General features: G+C 39.1%; 2 protein-coding genes and 1 non-coding gene across 3 annotated transcripts in view; 1 reads left to right on the top strand and 2 right to left on the bottom strand.

Moving 5' to 3' along the window:
• Positions 1–2,399: 2,399 nt before the first annotated feature.
• On the bottom strand, positions 2,400–2,521 carry Trnal-caa (transfer RNA leucine (anticodon CAA)). The gene is made up of 2 exons: positions 2,484–2,521; positions 2,400–2,445 (listed from the first exon to the last, which is right to left on the bottom strand). It is a non-coding gene; the product is annotated as a tRNA-Leu (tRNA).
• Positions 2,522–6,306: 3,785 nt separating this feature from the next.
• LOC139710450 (pseudouridylate synthase 7 homolog) overlaps positions 6,307–23,821 on the top strand; it is a 140,492-nt gene continuing 122,977 nt past the window's right edge. The window contains exons 1-4 of the mRNA XM_071622367.1: positions 6,307–6,825; positions 7,228–7,315; positions 7,970–8,068; positions 10,169–10,295. Of these exons, the coding sequence (XP_071478468.1) occupies positions 6,668–6,825; positions 7,228–7,315; positions 7,970–8,068; positions 10,169–10,295 (472 nt within the window). The 5' untranslated portion in view covers positions 6,307–6,667. The remainder of the gene's footprint in view (positions 6,826–7,227; positions 7,316–7,969; positions 8,069–10,168; positions 10,296–23,821) is intronic.
• Positions 14,974–16,083, bottom strand: LOC139710430 (probable G-protein coupled receptor 21). Its single transcript, XM_071622346.1, has one exon. It carries the CDS (start codon positions 16,081–16,083, stop codon positions 14,974–14,976), a length of 1,110 nt encoding a protein of 369 aa, XP_071478447.1.

Genomic DNA, 23,821 nt, shown 5'->3' with positions numbered 1-23,821 from the left:
CTCCTCCTAGCGAAGGCGGTCGAGGAAAATGAGAAAAGGCGGTATTATTATGATATGAATGAGATGCATGTTTCTTATTGCCTTGTTTCCTTGTATTTGCTTCATTTTCCATCCGAGAAGATGGCTGGATAGCCCATATTCAACTGCACAAGCTGGTCTTCCGTTGGGTCCAGCTGGATGTGAAGCGGGACCACTTCACCGGGTTATGCACATGTTTTGCGAAGAGTGAATGAAACTGGATGTTTTATACTTGCGTGTGAATGTGTGCATGCGTTTTATGCCACAAATTTTGATTTTTGCATCATTTCTTTATTGTGTGTACGTGTATTTGCATATATAGGCCTCGAAAACACCCATGACTTACACAACTTTTTACCCTTGGGAGCAGTGATCTTAAAAACTTTCAAGATATCACATTTTGATGCATACAATAATTATGTGTAGATTATCTGTATCACAATAGATCATAATAAGGTTATTTTGCAATAGAACCTAAAAACAAGGACATGTCAGTATTTTTCTTAATAATCCGTAACTGTTGACGGTTTACCCTGGAAATATTGTTATTACACCCATTGTTCGCATTTTGTAAATTTGACAATAGTTAAAATTAAACTAATTCAAAATTTTACATTAATTGGTTGTTTCTATCCCTAACTCACATTTAAAGGACAAGTTCACCTTCATAGAAATGTGGGTTTAGTGAATGAAGCAATATTAGTAGAACACATCGGTGAGAGTTTGAGGAAAATCGGACAATCCGTTCAAAAGTTATGAATTTTTGAAGTTTCTGCTGAGTCGCGATTGGATGAGAAGGCTACTATGGCTCGTGATGTCACACGAGTACAACGATATAAAGAAAGAATAAAGAAAATTCAACATATTTCCACTTTTCTTGCATAACGAAAGAACACTTGACTTCTCTTTTTCAGAAGGCAGGGGGAATCATTACCCTTAACATACGTCAGTAACAAGATGAAGAAATGTGAACTTTAGTCAAAAGTAAAGTTATGTGAAATTCTCTTTTTATTTTCCTCATATCGTTGTACGCATGTGACATCATACACTGTGTAGTCTTCTCATCCAGCAGTAACTGCGCAGATAATTCAAAATTCATAACTTTTGAACGGATTGTCCCATTTTCCTCAAACTTTCACTGATGTGTTCTACTAATATTGCTGCATTCTCTCAATCCTTATAAGTGGACTTGTCCTTTAAGATCTATTTTGAAGCTTTAATGTTGGGTTTTTGTTTCATCTGGAAATGGTAAATTATGCCTTGAGAATAGAAACATGTGAACATAAAAAAGGGGGAAAAAGAAGAGAAGAATAAGTCTGAAACCCCCCCCCCCAAACACATTAAAACACCAGTCCCATGACTACCTATGTCTTACGTGCCTGTGCATATTCATTACAACATCCCATATATCACAATCATGTTAGGTTGTGTGTGTATAGCCCTTTTTACACTTGTGTTTCTTAACCCCGGACTTTCTCTGATCCAGGACTATCGTTAGTCCCGTACCAATTTTTTCAGCTTTTTACACTCGCCAATTAGTCCCGTACCAATTTTTTCAGCTTTTTACACTCGCCAATTAGTCCCGTACTATCTCTTGTCCGGGGCTAAGGAGAAAACTGACCTTTTTACACTCGTATTTCTTAGCCTCGGACTTTCCAAACCACATGAATATTCATGATTACGCTGTGTACTGTACACGTACACGCACGCACCGGCAGCACTTGATTACCTCGTTTCTGATTGGTCAGTGAGGGTCAGACTTCGTCTCCGTCGCTTAGCCCAGGATTAATTTTTTCGTTCTGTTTACACTCACTTGCTTGGCACCACAATTGCAGTGCTAACCCTGCTATTTTGCAGGGCCAGATAGTACCGGACTATCGGTGGGGCTAGCCCACTTTGGCAAAAACGAGTGTAAACAGAAAGTGGGCTAAGGATAGTCCCGTACCAACGGTGGGGCTAAGCCCCCCCCCCCCCTTAGCCCCACCGTTGGTACGGGACTAAGCAAAAATTTACAAGTGTAAAAAGCCCTTTAGTGTGTATATATATATACATATATATAAATTAGTATGCGTGTGTGTGTGTGTGTGTGTGTGGTTGTATGTGCTCCAGATTGCATGAATATCGCACCATAAACTACAAAGTGCAAAATGCCGGAGTCATTGAAAATCTAAAATGCGTTATAGTATGCCTACACTAAACACTTATTATTATACACACACACGCACACACTATGTAATTAAACGGTAATTTTTTTTTTTTTTTTTGGTGGTAACAAAATACAGCACTAATTCGTACATACGCACAGAAAAAGAAGACGAAAATAAAAGAAAAGAAATGAGACAGTCGCCGCCAAAAAAAAAAAAAAAAAAAAAAAAAAGTGGTGTCAGGAGTGGGATTCGAACCCACGCCTCCATATGGAGACCAGAACGCCCATTATCTCTCGCACTCGAGAGAAGGTTATGAACCTTGAGTCTGGCGCCTTAGACCGCTCGGCCATCCTGACTTCATGTCGGTGGAAGGTAACAAGGCTTTATATATTGTATAATTTTTTTGATGCTCATAATACAGACACAGAACTCAAATATATTGCGAAATATTACTTTTAATTATTATGTAAATCATTGGTATACGACTTTTCAGTACAGAAGATACAATTTTTACCGTGAAAATAGTTAAATTGGTAATTTCCCTTGGACCCCTCCATTAGCACAAAACGGTAACAACTTTCTCTAAAAAATGTAAAATGTAAATTGCATCATTATGAAGCCATATATTTTGTAATAATGATTCTTTTGATTAATGAAAATAATACCATGTATATTCAACACCCATTCTAGATGTAAAAAAAAATCATAATGATATTAATTTAATGGAATACGATGTTTGATTGCCCCTGTTTTCATATGGTGAACTCCCCGCTGCAGTTGTAAACAAGCACAACACGTGAAACTCTGAGAATGAACCATCAACTGCACTGGGTGCTTGAAAGGCAAAGAGGCTCGTTTTCCTATCCGCCGATAGCTGTAGAATTCCTATCAAAAAAAGGTATGCTTTTATGTGCGATGCTCTTATTCTGTGGGATACATACTAGTTTCTGACTTAAAAAGTAAACTCTCTATCTAGCTCTCGCTCGCTCGCTCTGTTAGTAGTCTAGATCTAGTAGCTCCCCGACAGCAGCGTAGCGACCGTGTCAAGCTTGCATTTTGTGGTCCCACGTACTCTTTTCTGCGTAAGAAATTTTGCGCTGGTCACAGGATTGCCTAGCCCCGGAGACCGCGCCGCCAGGCGCGGTCCTGGCGGCTTCCCCCCAGTTTCGCTAATGTGAGAGCTCCCCTATTCTGTGTGCCTGTGCGAGTGATTGTGAATTCTGTGAACATCGGTGAGCTGCTTATAAGACATCATTTTGTGCATCACAAGCAATGAAATGCCTCAAACAGTCGCCGATGATAGTCATTTAGGTTTCATCGACCCATGTAAGTATTCCTAGTAGTTTCTGTTGAAAATTTAAGGAAATATAGCGCCGCAAAGGCACCCGTTTGTTCAACATGAAGATCTGAAATGGGAGCACGGCGCAGCCGCCACACTGCGTGTGGCGGCTGTCGCAGTTAAGGATTGCCATGCCTTGAGACTGAGTTGGAAATAACTGACAGTGACACTGCACTGACAGTGACTTGTATTGACACTATTGTGAGTTAACATTTAACAACAGAATGGCGAAGGCAATTCTTTGAATGAGTTAGACTAAGAGAATAAAACCCCCTCTTCTTTAGATTTAAATGCTGGCGATGTCGTAAGTCATGATCAGACAGAATAGTCCCAATATAATCATGAGTATGACAGCTGCACAATCCACAAAATAACTTTTTTTCTCTGTCTCTGTCATTCTCTCTCCGTGTGTGTCTTTGCTAGGTTCTTGGAGCTGATATAAGATTGAATTTGTGTAGTACCTTTCATAAGTTCTTGCTTGTACATTAAGTGTCACATTCATTTTGTGCATCTCATAAATATCCTGTAAACTAATAGAATCTAGAACCTACTAAGGCCAAGTAAAAAAAGAAACCAGTTTCTCGTCCTCGCGCGCATCAATTTTGGCCGCCGTATCGATTTTTTTACTATTTACTATTTTCAAAATGGCGCTGAAGTGAAAATACCAAGAAATTCATAATTCTCGTCCCAGCCCGCTCCCCGCCCGCATCGATTTTCAGTTGCCGCATCGACTTTTTTGATATTTACGATTTTTCGGCCGCCGATAAAAAAAAAAAAAAAAAAAAAAAAATCGACAATTTACCTACCAATCGTGATGTCTTTAAATTACGCCTTGCGTCCTCTACTTAGCTGTAGTACAGCTGTGTAGCTTCTGTAGTGCGTATGTACAAAGTATAACGCATGCATTTCACACTGCGAGCTCGGCAAGAAGGAATGACCCACATATAAAAGCAGTCGAACTGTAGTTGGATGGGCGGGGGCGGGCCTGAGCTAGCTGTGATGTACAGCGCATCGCACTCGGTACGTCGTGAACGTGATAGCGGCAACATTTTTGCGATCAGTCGCTGATATGGTGGATCCACGCATATTTCGCGCATTGTTCGTATTTTTCCCCGTTTCTCATACTTCAAGCGGATGAATTGTACTGTACAAATGCTTGTGAGGATTGTATCGAGTTTGTATACATTTTCATGTCATCGTGACTATGTGCATGTGTGTGCAGTGGCGGAAGGTACGGTGCCGGTAGGTGCAGTGGCCGTCGTGCCGCACCGTATTGGCAAAGTGTGCGTGTCTAGCTGTCCAGGGTCGGTCACCGGTACGCACGCATGAACACATTCGAATGTGTAGAAGCCCGTACACTCTGCTCTGTAACGTTGCATCTGACGGCGATGTATTGTTCTATTTTGAAGAGAAAATGAATGCGCTTTTCCAGCAAATGTAGAATTATCAAATGGGTGTATCTACAAAATAAATAACTTTTCCATGGATTCTGGTTTGTCTCGTATTTCTGCGGGATACTTTTCTTTACGATGTAAATTCACGGACACGGCCGTGAGTCGTATCATCTGTAGTGTGGTATACAATCATTCATCATCCAAATGATGAGTGATTATCAAATGTCTTTTTAGAACATGAAGAAACATCTTTAAATGTTTAATGCTATAATGCCATATCAGTATCATTTTGACATCCATCTGCAATTGTACAAGCCAGTTTCCAGTTGAATGTGCTACAATTCATGTGAAGAAATGCAGATACATACCAGCTGTGTGGAGACAAAAAGTCACAAACACCAATGATGAATAAAGCAGTGTTTTGAATATCATGGAATTTATTTCCGTCGTATCCACATTCTTTGTTGAAAGAGATGTTTCATACCTGTTTCATTTAATAGCACAATACATTAGAATTGCAAGTACACTGGTATCAGAAATGCCATTACAACACTAAATACCAGTATTAAGATGGTCATTTTCCCTTGACTTCTGTAGTGGAAAGAAAAAGCAAATGTATTTCTGCATCCATGAAGTTTCATTTCAAGTATGGTACATAATCTATTTGTTTGAAAATGCACAGAGTGCAGGCAAGACATACACTTGGGACCGGGTCTCTCATAACACAGCTACCAGAGTGATACGTGTATTTCATTTCATAAATTGGATATAGAAATAGTAAAGCCCTCTCTCATTACCTGTCTCAGAATTACCGGACGAGAAACACATATTACTTTCATTTTGACAATCCTCGAAAAAATAGTAAGATATCAAATAGTAAGGACCTCCCTCATCGCCTTGCTCAAAAAACCCGGACGAGAAACTACTATCTTTTTTTACTTGGCCTAATATTACTGTAAAAGTGGAAATTTTCGCGGTGTTGAAATTTTTGTGCAACCAGAAACTGCCGCGAAAATATAAGCACACAAATATTTTTGCTTGCCATATGTTCCTATACTTACTGTCTTGATTCTGCGGAATTAAAAACATGCAAAACTCTTCTTACTGGGCCAAGCGCGAAAAATGATCTAATCCTGTGCAAAATTTTCAAATTCCAATTGATGGGTAATGGTTATGCAGAAAAGTTTGGTGATCGGTGAGTTACGTCCATAACTAAGGTTTCAGTGCCTCATTGAAAAGTTTTATAAATTAAAATATTTCCTCAATATGCACAACAATTGCAGCAGATTGTGGCACAGAGAGTTTCTACCTCCAAGAGGATGGCGGACTCCACATCGTTTCCTGGGAAGAGGGATGTAAAACAGTTGAATGATTCTGTAGATGAAGCTACAGCCCCATCAGGCTCTCCCCTCAGCAAGAGACGGAGAGAAACTCCTCATGAGGAGACAGGGACTGAGGTGACTGATTCAAATGCGGCAGGTATTTGCGATGATACCAAGGCTGCTGCAGGCCCATGTGAAGTTCCTACAGTGACCGTGGGAGCAGATGATGTAGCGTCCTCATCACCCGGTGTAGGTGCTGTAGCTGAAGAAAGCACTGGTGGGATTGAGAGGAGTGATGGGGCAGAGAAACCCCACGCAGTTCCTGATGCCTGTCTGCATTCAGAGGGTGATGTAAAAACTGAGGGAAAGAGTTCGGGTGAGCCGGATTCCCAGTCGACACTGAGGAGCAGAGATGAAGCGATAGGTGCAGACAGCAGAGATGAAGAAATGGATGAAGAGGGGGGTGTGGAAGAAAGTGGTTCCTCTGCTGGGGTCAGTTCAACCAAGAGAAGGAAACAGGTGCTCGTTGGACTGAAGGAAACAGATGTTGGTATTCTGGAGTATAGGTCACATCACCCTGGTATCGCTGGGATTTTAAAGCAGAGGTAAGTCCAAATACAGTGTGTGATACCCATTTGTCTGCATTTGAGACAGTAGGGGTGGATCCTTGTTACGTAGATTAACTGTTCTTTGTGTCAGTCTCAACCTTTCCTGTAAGTTTCATCCAAATCCGTTCTCAACCTTTTTGAGTTATTTTGCACACGAACAAACAAACAAACAAACAAACAAATGCCAATGAAAACATAACCTTCTCCCTTGGCAGAAGTAATAAAAAGTTATGATGGGGGATTTTAAAGCAAGTTTTTACATTATACACTGTATCTTTTTGTAACCTCATGACTATTGGTAGGTGCGGATTTGATTATGTACAATGCCTTCCCACTTGTAGATTTATTTTTCTTTTATCTGTTGACACTTTGCATTTTAAATATTAACTTTTATTTCAGATACCGGGATTTTATGGTGAATGAAATTGATGTCGATGGCAAGATTGTTCATCTTACTGACATGAAATGCCCAGAGAAGAAATCTATTGTAAGTATTGTGTCTCTCTCATTAGATACCAAATTTTATATGTTGGTATCAAATATTTCACAAAGTTGTTGTTGTTGTTGTTGTTGTTTTCTTTCTTTTTTTGTTGTAATGAAAAGCATGGTTTAAGTGATGGCTCAGCCTTTGTATCTCCTTGTGATCATGCCTGTTTTACCATGTTAGCAAACAATTTATATCCATAATTATCCACATTCATTGTAATGCTCTTGAGTCTTGGTTAAATGTACATTACAATAATAATATTTCTAGTTTTTGCTGTATTGCATGGGGTAAATTCTTGGAATACCTGAGAAATTTTGACTGCATGCATAGAGAGTCTATGCCTCATTCACATTACAGCAGATTTACAGTGGGAAAAATCATAGAATGCAGATGAATGAATTGATATCAACTTATATTTTGCCATGCAGTCAAAATCTTTACTAGGTTCTATGTTTTGTGTCACTATAATTATCAGGAATGGATTGATATTATCCTGTGTTTTGTAACACAATCAGATATGATAATTTGGGCTCGTTTTAATGGTATTATCCCCCAAATCTTCTGAGCACTCTGATTAAGATTAGGCTGATCTGGGAGTCGGTCATGTACAAAAGTAGGTTCTGCTCATCTTTGGTCTCACGGATTGAATTGCAGCTGCCATTCGATGTGAATGAAGTCTTGACCGAGGAAGACCAGGAAAGACTTTCGGTGTTGGCCAAGAGTCAGGACAAGAGTGCAGAGTGTGTCATTGAGGTAAGAGATGATGTGTATGGCATAAAACAGTGAGGCAGAATCCTGTCCATACAATATTAGGAAGTCTTACAAGCCATAGTCACACTGGCAAAACTTCTTTTACTTGTAGTTGAACTTTGAAAACCCTTAGATCATATCAGTGTGCTTGTGCGTTCAAACTCGCTGCCAAACTTCTCAAAGTTCAAGTTCTCAAGTTTGGTCCACTTATGGGTATGCACAAAAAAGAAGAAAACATTCGCTGTCTGACAGCTATTGATTGATATGTGATCAGTGCACACACATATGCCCCAGTGAGCATGTGCTTCTGAGGCACCACCACAAACAAGCAGTGGACTGGTCACTTGACAAACTTTGCAGAGTTTCAGTTGCGAGCGTCGGGACTGTTCAAACTTCAGGTGGATTTGCAGGGGTTCTGGCAATTTCAATAGTTGGACTGGTAAGTTTTGTGAAAAGTTTTGCAAGAATTTTTCAGAAACTTTGCAGTTACACCAGGAAAAAAAAAGAAGAAAATCTGAGAACTTCAATAAACTTCAGTAATTTTTGCCAGTATGACCTTGGCTTCAGTCTATAAAGAGAATGGACAAAGTTGCTTTATCCATTCTGTCATGAAACCTAAGGATTTGTGTGTGTACATTTAGCTGGGTTTTTTTGATCTGGCTTCTGGTCATGTATTGGTGCCTGCATGCAGATTGTAGATAAGTCACTTTATAGATGACTGTAAGAATGAGAAATACTTTGTAAACTTGTGGAGTTTTGTGAAGGAGTATATACCCTTGTATATGGGTTTTTATGGTTGTCAGCATTAGAGAACTGTTATCTGTAATTGTGTGAATCATGTTACTACAAATGTATTGTTATTTTATTTTCAGGAACCATTGTAAAGCAGTTAGCAAACTGAATGTACCTACCCTGTATTTTTTTTAAAGAAAACATGAATAAATAAATGAATAAATAAATATGCAGGAGTAGACCATGTACATACTCAGTGAATCATTAAACTTGTGTATAAATGCCATTGCCTTCTTCTTGTACACATTGCTTGACCTGTATGAGCATGCTAACTTTACAAGTAGGTCAAGTTTTGATGATAAACTGAATGCAGGTGAAAGGCTTGTTGTGTTAAACTATGTGCCTGGACTCAAAGGGTAAAGAATCTGCAATCTTAGTATTCCCAAAACATGTTTATCCTTGATCCTTCCCGCAGTCGATTGTTGTTTAAGAAGAGCAAAAAACAAACAAACAAACAAACAAACAAACAAACAAACAAACAAACAAACAGATAAACAAACAAAAACACAAAAAAACTTGTCATATTTTGTGTGAAAGTCTGGAAAAATTAGGTTGTGGATCCTAATGTAAACCAGTTTGATGCTCTGTTATGTGTATAAATATAGTATCACCATTCCCCATTCCTAGTAGCCCTCAATACCCCTTCCCTTACCTCAGGCTTAAATTTTGAAGGGATGTAAAATATCTTGATATCTGTAATTGCGCTCGTGAATCCTGAGACACAGGAAATGATGCTGTTGTAGTTGCAAGGCAAACTACACACACTGTGTAGATCAGTTTAAAGTCCCACAGCCAGGATACAGTGATGTAGGTCCCATGTGTGAGAGAGTCACAACCAACGCACATAATAGATCCTGCTTCATTCATTAATCGCAAGAGTAGGGTGCATAAACTGGTGAAGTGGTCAGCCCAAGTACCTTGTACTCACAACTGGACCCCGTGACAGACCAGTTTGTGATGCTGAATATGATCTATCCATTTTGTCAGATGAAAAATGAAAACAAATTTATTTATGATGATGCTTCAAGTTTGCTGATCGTCATGTGCGTAGTATAATTTTATTATACATGTAGCTTTAGATGTGTGTTGTTGGTTTTTTTTACCCTATGAAATGTTAGTATTCATCATTCATCACCATCTTCATTTCCATTATTGTCATCATCATTTCATCTGATCTTAGTTAAAGCTCCATTGTATTTTGTTGGATGATAGATAATGCATTCGTGTATAAGCTGTAGCATTTTAGAAAGGTACTCTTTAAGATGTCGTAGTTGGCCTCTAAGCACTGTCTCCTGTGGTACCAACTCAAAGGTCACGGAGGACAAGGAGAGGCGCACCAAGGTCCACCAGGCCATCCGACATCTCTTCCCCAAGCTTGAGAGCACGACATCGGAGGATGGGGGAAAAAAGATGATCAGAGTGAGGAAAGGTGGTGGAGGTAAGCCTTGTGGGTCGATGCAGTCTTTCCTAATCGTTTCTGAATTTTGGCGGAAAGATCTGTCATCCTGGCCCTTGTCAATCCGTGTGATAGAGGGTAGATACCTGCCCTCTCATATAACAAAAATAAAATGTGATATTACCCAGAGTTTTCAACAAATCAGCATTTCTAAATGTTCTTTTTTTTGTAGTTGAGTTGATATCTCTATGGAGATGACCATCAAGACCATTGAGCAAAAAGTGAAACACTGCTTGCACTGTATGTAGTCAAGTAATCTGTTTTTGTGTCTTTCGATGGAGAAATTAGATCTTTAGTATGATAGAGTCAGTGTGGTGGTGTGTGGTTTCAGCATACGCCATGAACTCTTTAGTGGATATGTGATTGTGATCCTGCCAAGTACCTGCTCAACCTCAACATTTCAATGACCATGTTCTGCCATCCTCAGGATGGTAAGAATATGGTAACCAAAATGTCAGCCACCGTGCAAGCCTTAAAAAAATGAAAGATTGTTTTGGCTTAACCCTTACTGTTCTTTGCTTGCCACTTGGCGCACATGTTTCAGTGCTTTCTTTGCTGATTAGCACAGAAGTCTGGAAACTAGTAATTATCATTGAATAGAGATTAACTAATCCCCCTAATCTCCATTGTGTCGCCATGGCCCTCCTGTTTGATTGAGGCAGATTGCTACACCTGTGTAAACTTGCTACACTTTACAGCTGGGTCAGCTTTGGATGGATAACTGAATGCGGATGAAAATCTTGGCAAGGTTAGCCAAGTGCTTGAGTTCACAAAGGGTTATATTGCAAATTTTGCCCAACCAAACTTAATGTTCGTGTAAAAAAGAAGAAGAAGATACCCAAGATAATGATCTGTTTTGTGTTCTCAGGTACTTTTTTTTTTCTGATGTAGCACTCTTTGAGTGGGAAGACTAATTGCTGTGCAAGAAAAAGACTTTATGAATGAAACACAATTGATAAAAGTATAAAGACCACTGCACCATAGCAGGGACCCAAGGAGATGTTAACAACTAGTGACAGTTTCTTAGTACAAACTTTTCAAGTATGCAATCAATAGAGAAAGACAAATTGTTCAGCAAGTGAAATACAAGATGAATACAAAAGAGAACACATTCAAAAGGAATATGATAAGAAAGCTTTGTATAATATATACACTGTACATAGTAAAATGAAATGCAAAGACATAAATAGAATTGAGCACTTTATCTAGTACTTGACTACTCAGGGACATATCTGAAAACAGACTATACAGCACATTGTATCTTCACCCCCACTGTGAATCTATTTGAATGAAATAATGTATAGTGTAAGTTTATTTCAGCTTCGTCCCTGTGCCATACTTGTTATTTCTCTCAAACATTCACACATTTTACACACTATATTTACCAAAAATGTGGGAATGCCATTAGTATTTTTTGACAATAATAATTATATCTGTGGAATGCTAGAATTGTACTCAATATCTCATAACTTAATTGTGACCTTTACATCACAATACCAACAAAATGGTCATTATGGCAGACCTATATGAACTCTTTATGTGCCATGGTGTATGCCCGCTGTCTGCCACATTATTCTGAGACTGCAAGGTAGTCATGCTTGGGGGGGGGGGGGGGGGGGGGGGGGGGGGGGGGGGGAGGGGGGAATCTATTCTCAAATCTCTGTAACTTTTATAGGTTTTTAATCACCCTGGACATACCATGAGCAGGGTTGTAGAGAAAATGCCAAGCTTTGCTTTCATGTAAATTGTGTGACAAACCTATGATCATTTTTCTTTCAAAGGACCAGTAGCAAATATTATTGAAGGGGCATGACTTCTGCACATATTCAGTGACAGAAACTTTACCTTACAAATCCAGTAGGGAACGCTGCTTGATAGTCAATCACCTCATTAAATGAAACCTACATGTGACAGGAACAGAAGTGCTCGTGCAACAGACGAGACAAAATACGGTGTATTATTGGACAGCCAGTAACAACGGTAGCATATATGGAGAATTAATACATTGGCCTATGCATTTCATTCAATACGCTCTCATATAAATGGTAAGAATTGAGCAGACAATAATACGCAATTTTAATGCGCCGCTAAAATGTCATATATAGATGATAGTGCAAAATATTGATCGAATGTGAGATATGAATAGAGGGTGTGCTGAGTGCTGGCAAATTCTTTTGCTATACACTAGGCCTATATATATACATTGTAGATATGGGTACCTGAATGGGGTCAGTGAAAGTCAAAATCTAGTGAGCTCAGCCTCGATTGCTACCTACACATCTTCATACGAGTTTTCCTGCAAAACAAGCACACAAAGTACAATAGAATATCTGTTGGAAAATTCAAATTACACCCACAGTTCTGAGACAGGAAAAGAAAAGCCATTGATAACAAAAACTCTGATCTTTGGATAAAGTTTTTTTTCCTACTTGATGTGATACAAATAAACATGAATTTAGACCACACATGCAGGCACATACCAGTCAGACCGCAGCACCTGATAATTCGCTCGTATTTATTCAACTCGTATGCAAGCCTGCTCGAGGCTTGCATACGTAATGAGCTGCGAAAGGGGATTTTGTCCTTGGGCTTTCGGCAACAAAAATACACCTTATATTCACAAATTTGGTATCAAATTCAAGGAAAATATGTAAGCTATCGTCACATGTTACTCAAATTATTGTTAATGGAAAATATCATAGCGTAATTTGAGCTTGAATAATGATGAAAAAAGTCATTCGTGTAGTACATGTTCAAGACGTCAAAAGAATACCAAATTCACCTTGCGTCTAAATGAAAATGCATTATTTGGTAGTCCATCTCTTAATCTTTGTATCTATGTAAATATCTTGACAATTTGTTGCTTAATCCGGTCAGGAACCAGTAAAATATACATCGATGTCAGTGCTGGTCAGCTTGAAACCGTGCAATCTCAAGAGTGAGCTCTCTCATTGGACAGCGCTTGCATTCAGCGCTTGCATTACGTCATTACGCTGCTACGGTTTTATGCCACGTGTGTGCATAGCGTATGCTTGCATACAGGCACGCGTGTACATTGTAGTTCAAGCCAAGTTCAAGCGCTGAATGCAAGCACTGTCCAATGAGAGAGCTCTTTTGCGCCACTGTACACTTTGTGTGGAGCATACTTCCGGCTTAAGAGTGAATTTTACAAACATTTCAAAATGGAAAAACTAGTATAAATCATGCTTGCGTCTCCTTGACTCAAATATATGATGAGCATCTAAGTTTCCTCTCTACGAAAAAGCCAAAATCAGAAACAACAGTTTCTTAATCCGGTCAGGAACCAAAAACGAACTTTAGACCGCAAAATTTTCCGTGAAAAGCAGGCAAATTTTACACAAATTCAACTGATTATATCGTCATGATAAGAACTGATATTATAAGCAAATGTGGTATCAAAATAAAGATCAAAGTCTGGAGAACAATTTACCGTGACTTGTAGCCATGATTAATGTATGTACATGTCGCTACACTGTGAAAACCATAGCCCTGTCAAACTCTCGCAAAATCTCACATGTACAAGACACCTTTCAAACGCCAAAATCGTCAACGAGAGTGCTGAATAAATCTTGCCGGATTGGCTCATTAGCATACGTGCTGCGGTCTGACTGATACAGTGTACATGTACATAAATTGTATGTGTACCTTTTAGGAACCTGATGTACCCAGTTCCCGCCTATGAGTGGACACTTCAGGAACAGGTTAATAAAGTATGTATTATCTTCGTAGTTGTACGTTTTGCTGAGTACATTGTATATGATTATAATCAGTCTCTTGTAAATATAACAGAGGATCATTTATGACAAAGTCAACAACTTTGCTTTCAGTTCTTGATTGACACTATATATGATAAAGACAGAATGATGGCTATGATAAAAGCTGTACTAATTTCTTTGTCTCATCTTGTAGTTAAAGGGATCGTACAGTTCTGGTTGAGACCTAATTTCAGGTTTCTAACATTTTTAGGTGAGATAATGAGAAATCTCATATGAAATATGAAAGAGCATGCAATTTTATGAGGAATTCAACGTTTATTTGATAAAAATTGGTTTTGAAATGGCTGAGATATCCAAAAAAGAATGATTCTAATAAAGTGTGGGACCCACACTTTGTAACGATCGCTTTGTTGTACTTTGTTTTTTAATGTTTCAGTTATTCCAAACCCGATTTTCATCAAATAAACTTTGAATTCCTCTTAAAATGGTATGCTCTGTGCTATATTATAAGTATTTTCTTGGTATCTTGCAAAAATTCGAAAGCCTATTTCTCATCTCAACCAAAACTGTACTATCCCTTTAAGCTTTAACCAGGGAGTCTCATTGCAATATGCAATTGTACAATGCTCTTTAATACAGAAATGATAATCACCCCATCACTATTCTTTGCATGCATTGATCACCCAGATCACCAAAGACCACTAAAGAGTTTTTGAAGTTGTTGTGTTCAGATTGTTTTAAATCTAAAAGTTCATATGAAAAACTGGCATGATTCTGTCACCAGTAACTGAAATAAATATTAATTTTTGCTCATTTAGGAATGGATGTAGTCTCAAAATAGATCCAGTAAAAAATAATGGTCAACTTTCAGCTGCATACTTTATCCATGGCAAAGACGAGTTTGTATTTGTAGGTAGTGTAATTCAAGGTTTGTGTTTCTGAACTTCCAAGTCAATGTTTTCCGCCTCGTCGATTTGGCTGGAGGCAGCGGCACTTGTTGATTGGCCGTTGCTACTCGTGTGCCTTGTGCTGGCTGCTGATTGCTTCCTACCGGGTCTCTTGGAGGAGAGGCAGCAACAGCAGAATCTCAACACCAGGCTCTTCAGACCGTCCCTGAAGACCTTGTGAGAGATGCTGTAGATGATGCAGTTCAGGAAGCTGTTGCTGATGCCCAGGTAGAGGGCACTGTTGTAGAATGATGGGGAGATGCTGGCCAGATTCAGGAAGCGGAGGAAGCTTGCTGCGACGTAGGGCAGCCACGTCACGTAGAAGGCGCTCATCACTGCCAGCCCAATCTTTGCCATCAGTCGCTCGTGCTGGCGCTCGGCGGAGGTCCCCGCACCTGACCTGAGCCACCGTTGCCTGGCAACCAGCATGAAGATGATGCGGATGTAGCAGGTTGCTGAGATGAGAAGGTTCGGCATGATGAAGATGGCGATGACGAAGAAGCCAAAGGAAATGTTGTAGCGCCAGAAGAGGGTGCAGCTGCCGTGGATATCCCAGGCCTTGCCCCAGTTGAAGAAAGCAGGCAGGAAGACGATCCCACTGGCAACCCAGAGGGCGATGACACAAAGGCGTGACCTGGTGTATGTCACCACAGTGCGATAGTGGATTGGATTCTGGATAGCAGCGTAGCGCTCGAGACTGATGCATGTCAAACTCATGATGCTCACCAGGACGACAACGAGCAGCAGGTAGCCAACCAGCTTGCAGGTGACCAGACCGTAGGGCCAGCCGCCAGCGTACGTCACTCCGATGTTGAGGGCGCAGTTCACCCCCACCCAGAGATCCGCGTATGCCAGGGACTTGAGGAACACGCTCATGGGCACCTTGAGGGCGGGGGTGAAATGATGGACGAGGAGCACTGTGATGTTGAAGACAATGATGAGTATTGCCATGACGACGAGGAAAGACACTTGAGAGGTGGAGATGACATACTGATAAGTGGAGTTCCCGCTTGGAGTAGTTTCATTTGGCCAGCTGTAGTACAGCAACTCAGTCGTAGCAAGGGTGTCTGGTGTTGCATCCCCCATCCTGTTGGCTTAGCACAATATCCTGCTTACCACTTTTCGAAGCACACAACTCTATTTTCTTGTTTTCACTGCAGAAAGTAATGGAAAATGTGTGGTAATAATAGGGTAAAAGTCAGCTTCATTTCTGCAGGCATATTTGGTGAGTCAAGGTAAAGATGAAAGCAAAATTTTATATTTGCAAATTAACATGACAGTAGTGCCTCTAAGTTTGAACTCCTGTGGTCTTTGAAACGAACTGAAAATGCCTGTAGGATTGATTGTAGGTGTTAAGGTCATTAACCCATCGAGGATGAGTCCCGAGTATACTCGGGCAAGCGTCTGAGGGAGATGCGTGTTGAAGCAAAATCTAACCATCCTCAACAGGGTAAGATGAATCTGTCAGTTTGTATTTTTCACTGCCTTTGCATCGATTATTGTTATGACATTGCTCAAAATGCAAAAAATAAAAATGATAAATACATTTCTCATCAAATATATATTTCTTCACAAACCCTATAGCTACAGGTTCTAACGATACATTTTTGAACAGAGAAAGAAAATTGTGAAAGTTGCATTATAATATGACAAAAATAAGGCGTTTGAAGTCTTATTGATATTAACTGTGTGTATTCAATGCAAACAAAACTATTATCAATTGTTTACCAGAAAGATACAATCAAAATGAAAGAAATGACAACCAGGCAGAGCACTTTGCACACATGAAAAGTGTTTCATTTGAAGATTGAAAATATATGAGATTGCAATTGTGATATGCCTGTACTGCAATACTGTCAATCAACCTTTAGCAGTATAAGTGCTGATTTAGAAATGAAATGCTTAAAAGTTATAATGAATGATGACTGAAACAAGAAAATATCATTGGTATCAATACATAACTTCAGCATGTTACATGTATGGGCCCTGGCCACAACAATGACTGTGTGGGGTGTTCTGTTTTCTTGTAGATATTTCTGTTTAATATCGTTTCTAATCGATTTAACCATGGTAACACTGCAGCCTGCCATGTCCAATCATGTAAGTCATCCATCCATCTTCAGACGGTGGGAGAAATAGTGATTCACAGCACCCTTACACATACTGTATTTATGAAAATGTATGTATCTAAAATAATACAGGCTCAGTGCCGAGAAACGTGGAGAAAACAATGAATACTGTTTCTTCATGTATTGTAAAACCTGTGGCACGTTTTTAACATGAAGATGTTTTCCCCAATGCAAAAGCATTGTGGATAGAGTACTGTAAAACATGATATATTCAGGGCACGAAATTTTCGCGAATTGGAGCCGACGGCCTTTTTCGTGGCAAGAAATTTTCGCGAATTGCCTCTTGCGTTCAATGCATATAGTGTAGATAAGAAATTTCGCGTGCATTTTAATTTCGCGAATCCTGGCGCTCGCGAAATTCGCGAAATTAAAATGCACGCGAACATTTCTCATTTTACAGTATTAAAATTAGAACACAAAGGTTTGAAGGGGGGAGGAAATACCTTTTCTCCAGAAGATTTGTCATGTGATCCGAAAAAAAAAAGATAGCCGTAGTTTAAAATTGTTTTAGGTATTTCTATAGGGATAACAAATGACTTTTGTCTTCCTCATTTTTTTTTTAATCCAGCTAAGTTCATAAAGTCCAAGCCTTTAAGGTGAAGGAAATTCATTTGCTTTTGATCAAAACAAATACTAGTATGCCGCTTTGCTATAAGTCTAGCAGGGATTTTGACTTGAAATTTGCATTAGACCTATGATTAGTCTAGGAGATCTTCAAAGAATTTTCTGCCTAAATATGCTGGTCAAAATATGTACTTTCGAGTTAGGTTAAGAATGCAACTGCTATGTAAACCTGTGTAAAAAAAAAATATTAAAAAAAGGAAATTAGATATCAGAATATAGAACATTTCACACACATGCTAGTATTTGTATTCTGTGATTTAAAATTTAATGAATACAGAATGGTGAAAAATTGGATACTCACCACTTGTGCCTGCCAAGCTGAGTGGATGCAGTGTTACAAAAGGCCAACCTCTTAGTAATTCCTGCAAGGAAAGGGTGCAGGTTCATAAATGCCAGATCAGGAAATGGTGCAGAACTATATATACCAGATCAATTGTGATGCTTTTGGCCACTACCACTCCCGCTTTGACCTCAGTGCAGTTTTCTCTGTAATCAACCCAGCCGACTTATGGATCCGTGAGAGGAGATAATGACACATTTCAGCACATTTCCTTCCTGTGTCCTGAGGTTTGATGGTAGAGAAGAGGATATGGGTATGGAAGTAAATCAAAGCTATCTGTGATAAAGAATAGTTCCTCTCTCTTATAGGAAGAGTTATGGCACACCTTATTACCAGAGGTCAATTATCAAGGATATTTAGCTCAATTGTGTAATCTATCCAAGCCCACTTTTATGGGGGGTGGAGGTGGTTGTTGGAGATGCAGAAATTATTTTTGCTCTCTTTCTTGCTGTTAGATGTGAAAACCTTGAGTAGCTGGGCAGATTTTGGACATTTTAGGTAAATCTTGTGAGCTTTCAGTAATTAGTATGTATTGAAATTAAGCAAATTGTTATTTGTTACCTGCAGTACGTCCTATTTTCCTGCCTTGGTTTCCCTGTCTTTCTTTCTTTGATATTCAAAATAAATGTGAAATCTCCAGAAGGAGCTAAGCCATACAATGGCCAATGGTCTCTGTTGGCTCCTCCATATTCTCTCTTGCCCAAATTTCTTTTTTTTTTTCCTCTGGCTCTCTCTATGTGAGGCATCTCATTTTTTTAAAGTAGAAATATCCCACATGATGTTATGTTCTCACCTTACCTTTGTTGTTGTTGTTGTTTTTTGATTTTTTTTTTTCATTTTAATGAGAATTTGTAAATAAATGAAATGGAATGAAAAAAAAAACCTGCTGAATGTAAAATTATAATTTTACATATTTTCCCAACTTTGGGTATAGCAAGGTAATTTCCCCCAAAAAGTCGGAAAGTGTCCTACTAGGTGATAGACCACATGATGGAACTTTTCCGCTGTTTCCTTCCTGTATTGTCACTGAGCATTGCGCAAGACAAGGATGTTCAAGTCCATTCCTAAGCTACATTGCAAATCTACTATTGTGCAAGAGGAAGGATGCATTTTAACACTTTGAAGATGTTTCATCTGATTGATCCAACTTCCATAAATGGGCAAATCTTATGCACTCTCATGAATACAGGAAACAAAGTAATAACCCAAGGGCCAAATATCATGTTAGAATGCAATATAAGTTGTTATGAAAAGAATGGTAATGATAGAAGAGGTCTTATGAATGATCTATCCTGACAATAATGCTTTTCAGTACAGAGCTGTATCAAAGTAGTGTCAGCCATGTTGGTCAATTTGAGTTGTGCATTCTATGTCTGGATGCCATGTATGTACACTATCGATCTCCTCTTCCTCTCACGCATACTGTGCATCCTGCCAATTTGTTGATGTTGTCCATTATTAAACCATTGAAGACTTGTCAGGAATATACCTGGGCAGGTGTCTATGGGAAAGGTGCACTATTGCAAAAACAACTCGTCCTCAACTGGATAGCATTTGGTTGGAACATAGTCAGGTCTACCAGCAATGATTCATTAACACACATTACCAGTGATAATTTCAGATGATGGTCTTAACTTGGAGGACAATAAGGAAAAAGAAAGAAAGAAAAAAAAGGCAACTGGCTTGCAAGGAAAGAAGGAAGGTTGATTTGAAGAAAAAAAATGAATTAAACTGAATTTGATTCTGTTTGATTTTCTTAATATTTCATTTGCTTTATATGCAGATGTGCTGTCAGTACACGTTTGGTACACTTGTAGGTGCCAATTGTAGATTTTTTTTCCCCCTGAAAAGAGAAAGTGCATATGAAATAGACAAGGGCAGCAACTCGATAAACTCTGTATGCCAAAATAAAAAACAAGTACTCACGTTTTGATAGCTGATCAATGTTTTGATGGGCAGTTTGGCATGAAATTCTCTTGACACATTTAGGTTCCCTTGCTGTCAACCATGATGGGTGTGTTGGAAAGGTGTGTTAATCAGGATTGTGGTTCAAAGGGGCTTCAACTGAAGACAAGAGACTCAAATGACATCATCTTTTACACAGGGATCTAATTTTCCAAGCGAAACAGTGATAGAATAGTTCCCTGTACCCCTCTCCTTGGTACTGCAGAGACATGATTGGTGTGTCTCTTCTTCTAGAAGACGGACAAACAGCCAATCAGATTGCTTGACACATGACCCAGGATATGTGGCGGGGTTGCCCCTGCAGAGACAAGGAAAGCCAATTGAAAGTAACCTGAGATGATGCTGGCATATTAAGTCCTGTGTTTATATCACTGATACCCCATTCATACGGGGCATTTAAAGCTCTCGCCACTGAACCCCTCTGAATTCTGTATTAACAGACAGTCTGGTCTTGGAGTGCTCTAAAGTTAGGCCCCTCGTGACCCTAGCTCTGGAGCTCTCTGAAGAACTTTAAACTCTCTAGAAGTTCCTGCGCACTTGAAGTTCACCATGACAGTTATGCCTCTCTTGCAGCCACTTTGCATGTGGTCTCAGGGAGCAATGTTTCTCTGTATGAACCAAGTCAGAGGGGCATAAATCAAATAGCTCCAGGAGTGCTCTTGGGCCTGACTTTGTGTATGAAAGGGTATGACCTGTGTTTAGCTGCAAGTCATCTAGCCACTATCAAATTCATATTTCTTTGTGTGCACTGTGAAGTTTAACCATCTACCTCATGTTGGGGGCAGACATGTATTATGTTTCAGTGCTGTGGTACCATCACATCTTAAGTAATTTGTTTTGAATACAGTGCTCTTTAAACCACTGACTTTCTAATATGATATTATTGGGAGGTGTGCAGAGATTGATGTTCACTATAAATTTGTAGTTGTGAATTATATTGGGGGATTGGATTGATCACCAAGAATTGACAGTGTATGATTTATGGAGAAAATGCAGTCATCTTCTTTTCCAGATAAGAAAAAACAAGCAACAAGCAGAAACATTCATAAACAAGCATGTATATCTAGAAACTGAATAACGTCCGGTACGAATGCAATTCATGACCAAACATTGTGTTACTAGTTCAGACTTCAAAAGATTTTCCTCTACTTCTATGCTTGTACACTTATGAAAACACTTTAATGCAACGTTCCTTTAGTTTTATTTCAACAAATGAAGGCTATAGGGAAAAAAATCACACCAGAGTATGTATCTTTTAGCATATCCCAACCCCCTTATTTTTATATTAGCTTTTGAAGGCTCAGTCAATAATCCACAGTCACCAAAGTGTATACTGATTAGCATACACAGGTCTATAATTTTGAATAGCACATTGGAATGTTCTGGCTAAAATCCCTGGATACCAAAGTGTACGCCATGTAACATACCATTTTTTTTTTTTCAAGAGAAACTGTTAAAGGCACTGGCAAAAGTCCACAAACACCAAAATTTACACCCCAAAGCACAGCTCTCTGATGTTTAGAGGAACTAGTAAAAGCACTGGCAAAAATCCACGAACACCAGAGTTTATACTGTGTAGCATACCACTTTTTAATATTTCCAGAGGACTACAAAAAGCACTTGCCAAGAATCCAGACACCAAAGTTTACACCATGTAGCATATCAACTGTGCAGAAGAGACAATGCTGTCAAACAAAACTCCTGTCTGCTACTGATATGGATGAAATTGGAGAGGCTGGCTGGCCGTGAAATCTTTTATAAACTGAAATCCAACCTTTGCTTTCATCTTGCTGGTTGGGTTGAATGTTACATATTGATCAACTTTCTGAGTATCTTATGCAGTTCAGAGGAATGTCCTCTCTGACAATCCCATTTCTGGAAATCTTTCCACTCTAGTCAAGTTGTTGTTGTTTTGAAAGCACATCTTGTTTGCGTTATCAATTTAAATCGGTCATCCACAAAAGATGAGGTCACCATACGTTTGTATATGTTTATGCATCAGAGCTCTTAGAAACAGGACTTTTTTCTTCTGTTATTTTTATGATACTGCCCTATAGATCTTTCCTGTGTCCCCCACCCCGTCATCTATGCTTGCATATGAAGCAGAAATATAGTTTGATAGCCGTTATATTTATTTGATAGATCTATAGTGACCACTGTGGTGAGGCAACAGGAGAATTACAGAAAGAAAAGCAGATGATGCGTGATATGTGCCATTTCTCACAAAAGATTCGTCTTGTGCTCATATTCCTGGAGCAAGAGGTTCTGTGATGTTTGCATAATTATAAGTGCATCTTGTAATGAAATAAAAGCAGCAACACACAAACAGACAAATAAGAAGTGTACATGACATACCTGCCAACTGTTCAGTTTTAATCTGAATATTCAGATTTTTCACAGAAAGAAAACGCATTAATATCGGTGTGTTCTGATTTTTTTGGAAGTATCTGTAATAGTAAAGTATATGAAATTTATGAAAGTTCAGATTTTTAAATAAACTTTCTTTGTTTGTTCAGTTTTATTAAGTCTCAGGGTTGGCAGGTATGACATGTTAATCCATGTTTTTGTAGATTGAGTTGTACATGGAAGGTGATTGATCAGCTTTTGGAGATGTGGGGTGCAAAAAGGTAAGATAGGATTGAGATAGAGAGAGAGAGAGAGATATAAGGAAAGCAGCAGAAAAAGTGATAGATAGATTGGAGCAGATAAAGGAAAGAGGAAGTGAGGGAAGCATGTAAAGCAGAAATAGAAGAAAGGCAGGAAGAGGAAAGTTATTAGAAAAAATGGAGAGGGAGTGTTTTCTACATTAATTCCTGCTTGTTTTTTTGTCCCATTCATTGCACAGTGCGCAGGTTGGTGAGATTAATCTCTTGAATACATCTTAAACTTCAAAACCTCTCTTCTCAGTAAACACTTTCCTAGAGTGTATACTTTCTTTCCATTATTTTAAAAGATAGGTTAGGAATGTCCATTTGTGGTTTTTGTCATGCAGGGTCTCATCATTTGGTGTCTGGGCTCAGGGGGTGGATCCAGGAATTCCAAAAGAGAGGGCGCCTTTACAAAATCAAAGGTGGACTCACTCCCCCCCCCCCCCCCCCCCATCCACCACTGGGGTTCCACCAATGATGGATGTGACGTCATGTAGTCTAAACATGCTCCCACCTCACACCCTTCAAAATACACGTACAGGCAATAAAAAGCTGATATCTCAGGGCACCCTGGTCTCCCCCAGATGGCAACAAGATACGTCAGGATCTTCTTTGGTGTCACTCTTTCTTGTAATCAGGTCAAGTGCAGCTGCTTCGACGATTAACTTCACATGAACAATCTGCCTACCCGACAGGATTATCCTTGGACAGTAACTATCCGTTTTTTGGTTTTTTTTGCAGGTTCCCTTTATGTGGATCTTTTTTTTTTTCTTTTTTTTTTGGTAGCGTACGGTAATACCTGCACGTGTCACCATGTGTCATACTATCACTGTCTGCAAAACATGTGCAATTACTTTAATATGTGTGTGTGTGTGTGTTCGTGTTAGATGATTACTTATAAAGTTTATGATGTAAAAAAGCACATTTTCCCTGGGAAGAACATGTTCTAAATGCCAGTTCATAATCATTGCTATCAATGATGAACAAATGTATTGAAAATGACAGTTACAATAGCTTTCAGTGAGAGAAAAAAAAATCACTGAAAGTTTTGAATAAGATATACGATATCAGGTATATCAATAAAGCCATGTCTATTTGAATTTCAGTAAATCAATTGA

Source organism: Diadema antillarum, unplaced genomic scaffold, assembly GCF_040938485.1.
Source record: "Diadema antillarum isolate AM-2024a unplaced genomic scaffold, OU_Dant_1.0 seq00001533_RagTag, whole genome shotgun sequence".
NCBI lineage: Eukaryota > Metazoa > Echinodermata > Echinoidea > Diadematoida > Diadematidae > Diadema > Diadema antillarum.
This window is presented reverse-complemented; position numbering and strand designations above follow the sequence as displayed.

Excerpts from the sequence above, each read along its gene's own strand:
- LOC139710430 (XM_071622346.1), bottom strand. The coding sequence starts at position 16,083 with ATGGGGGATGCAACACCAGACACCCTTGCTACGACTGAGTTGCTGTAC.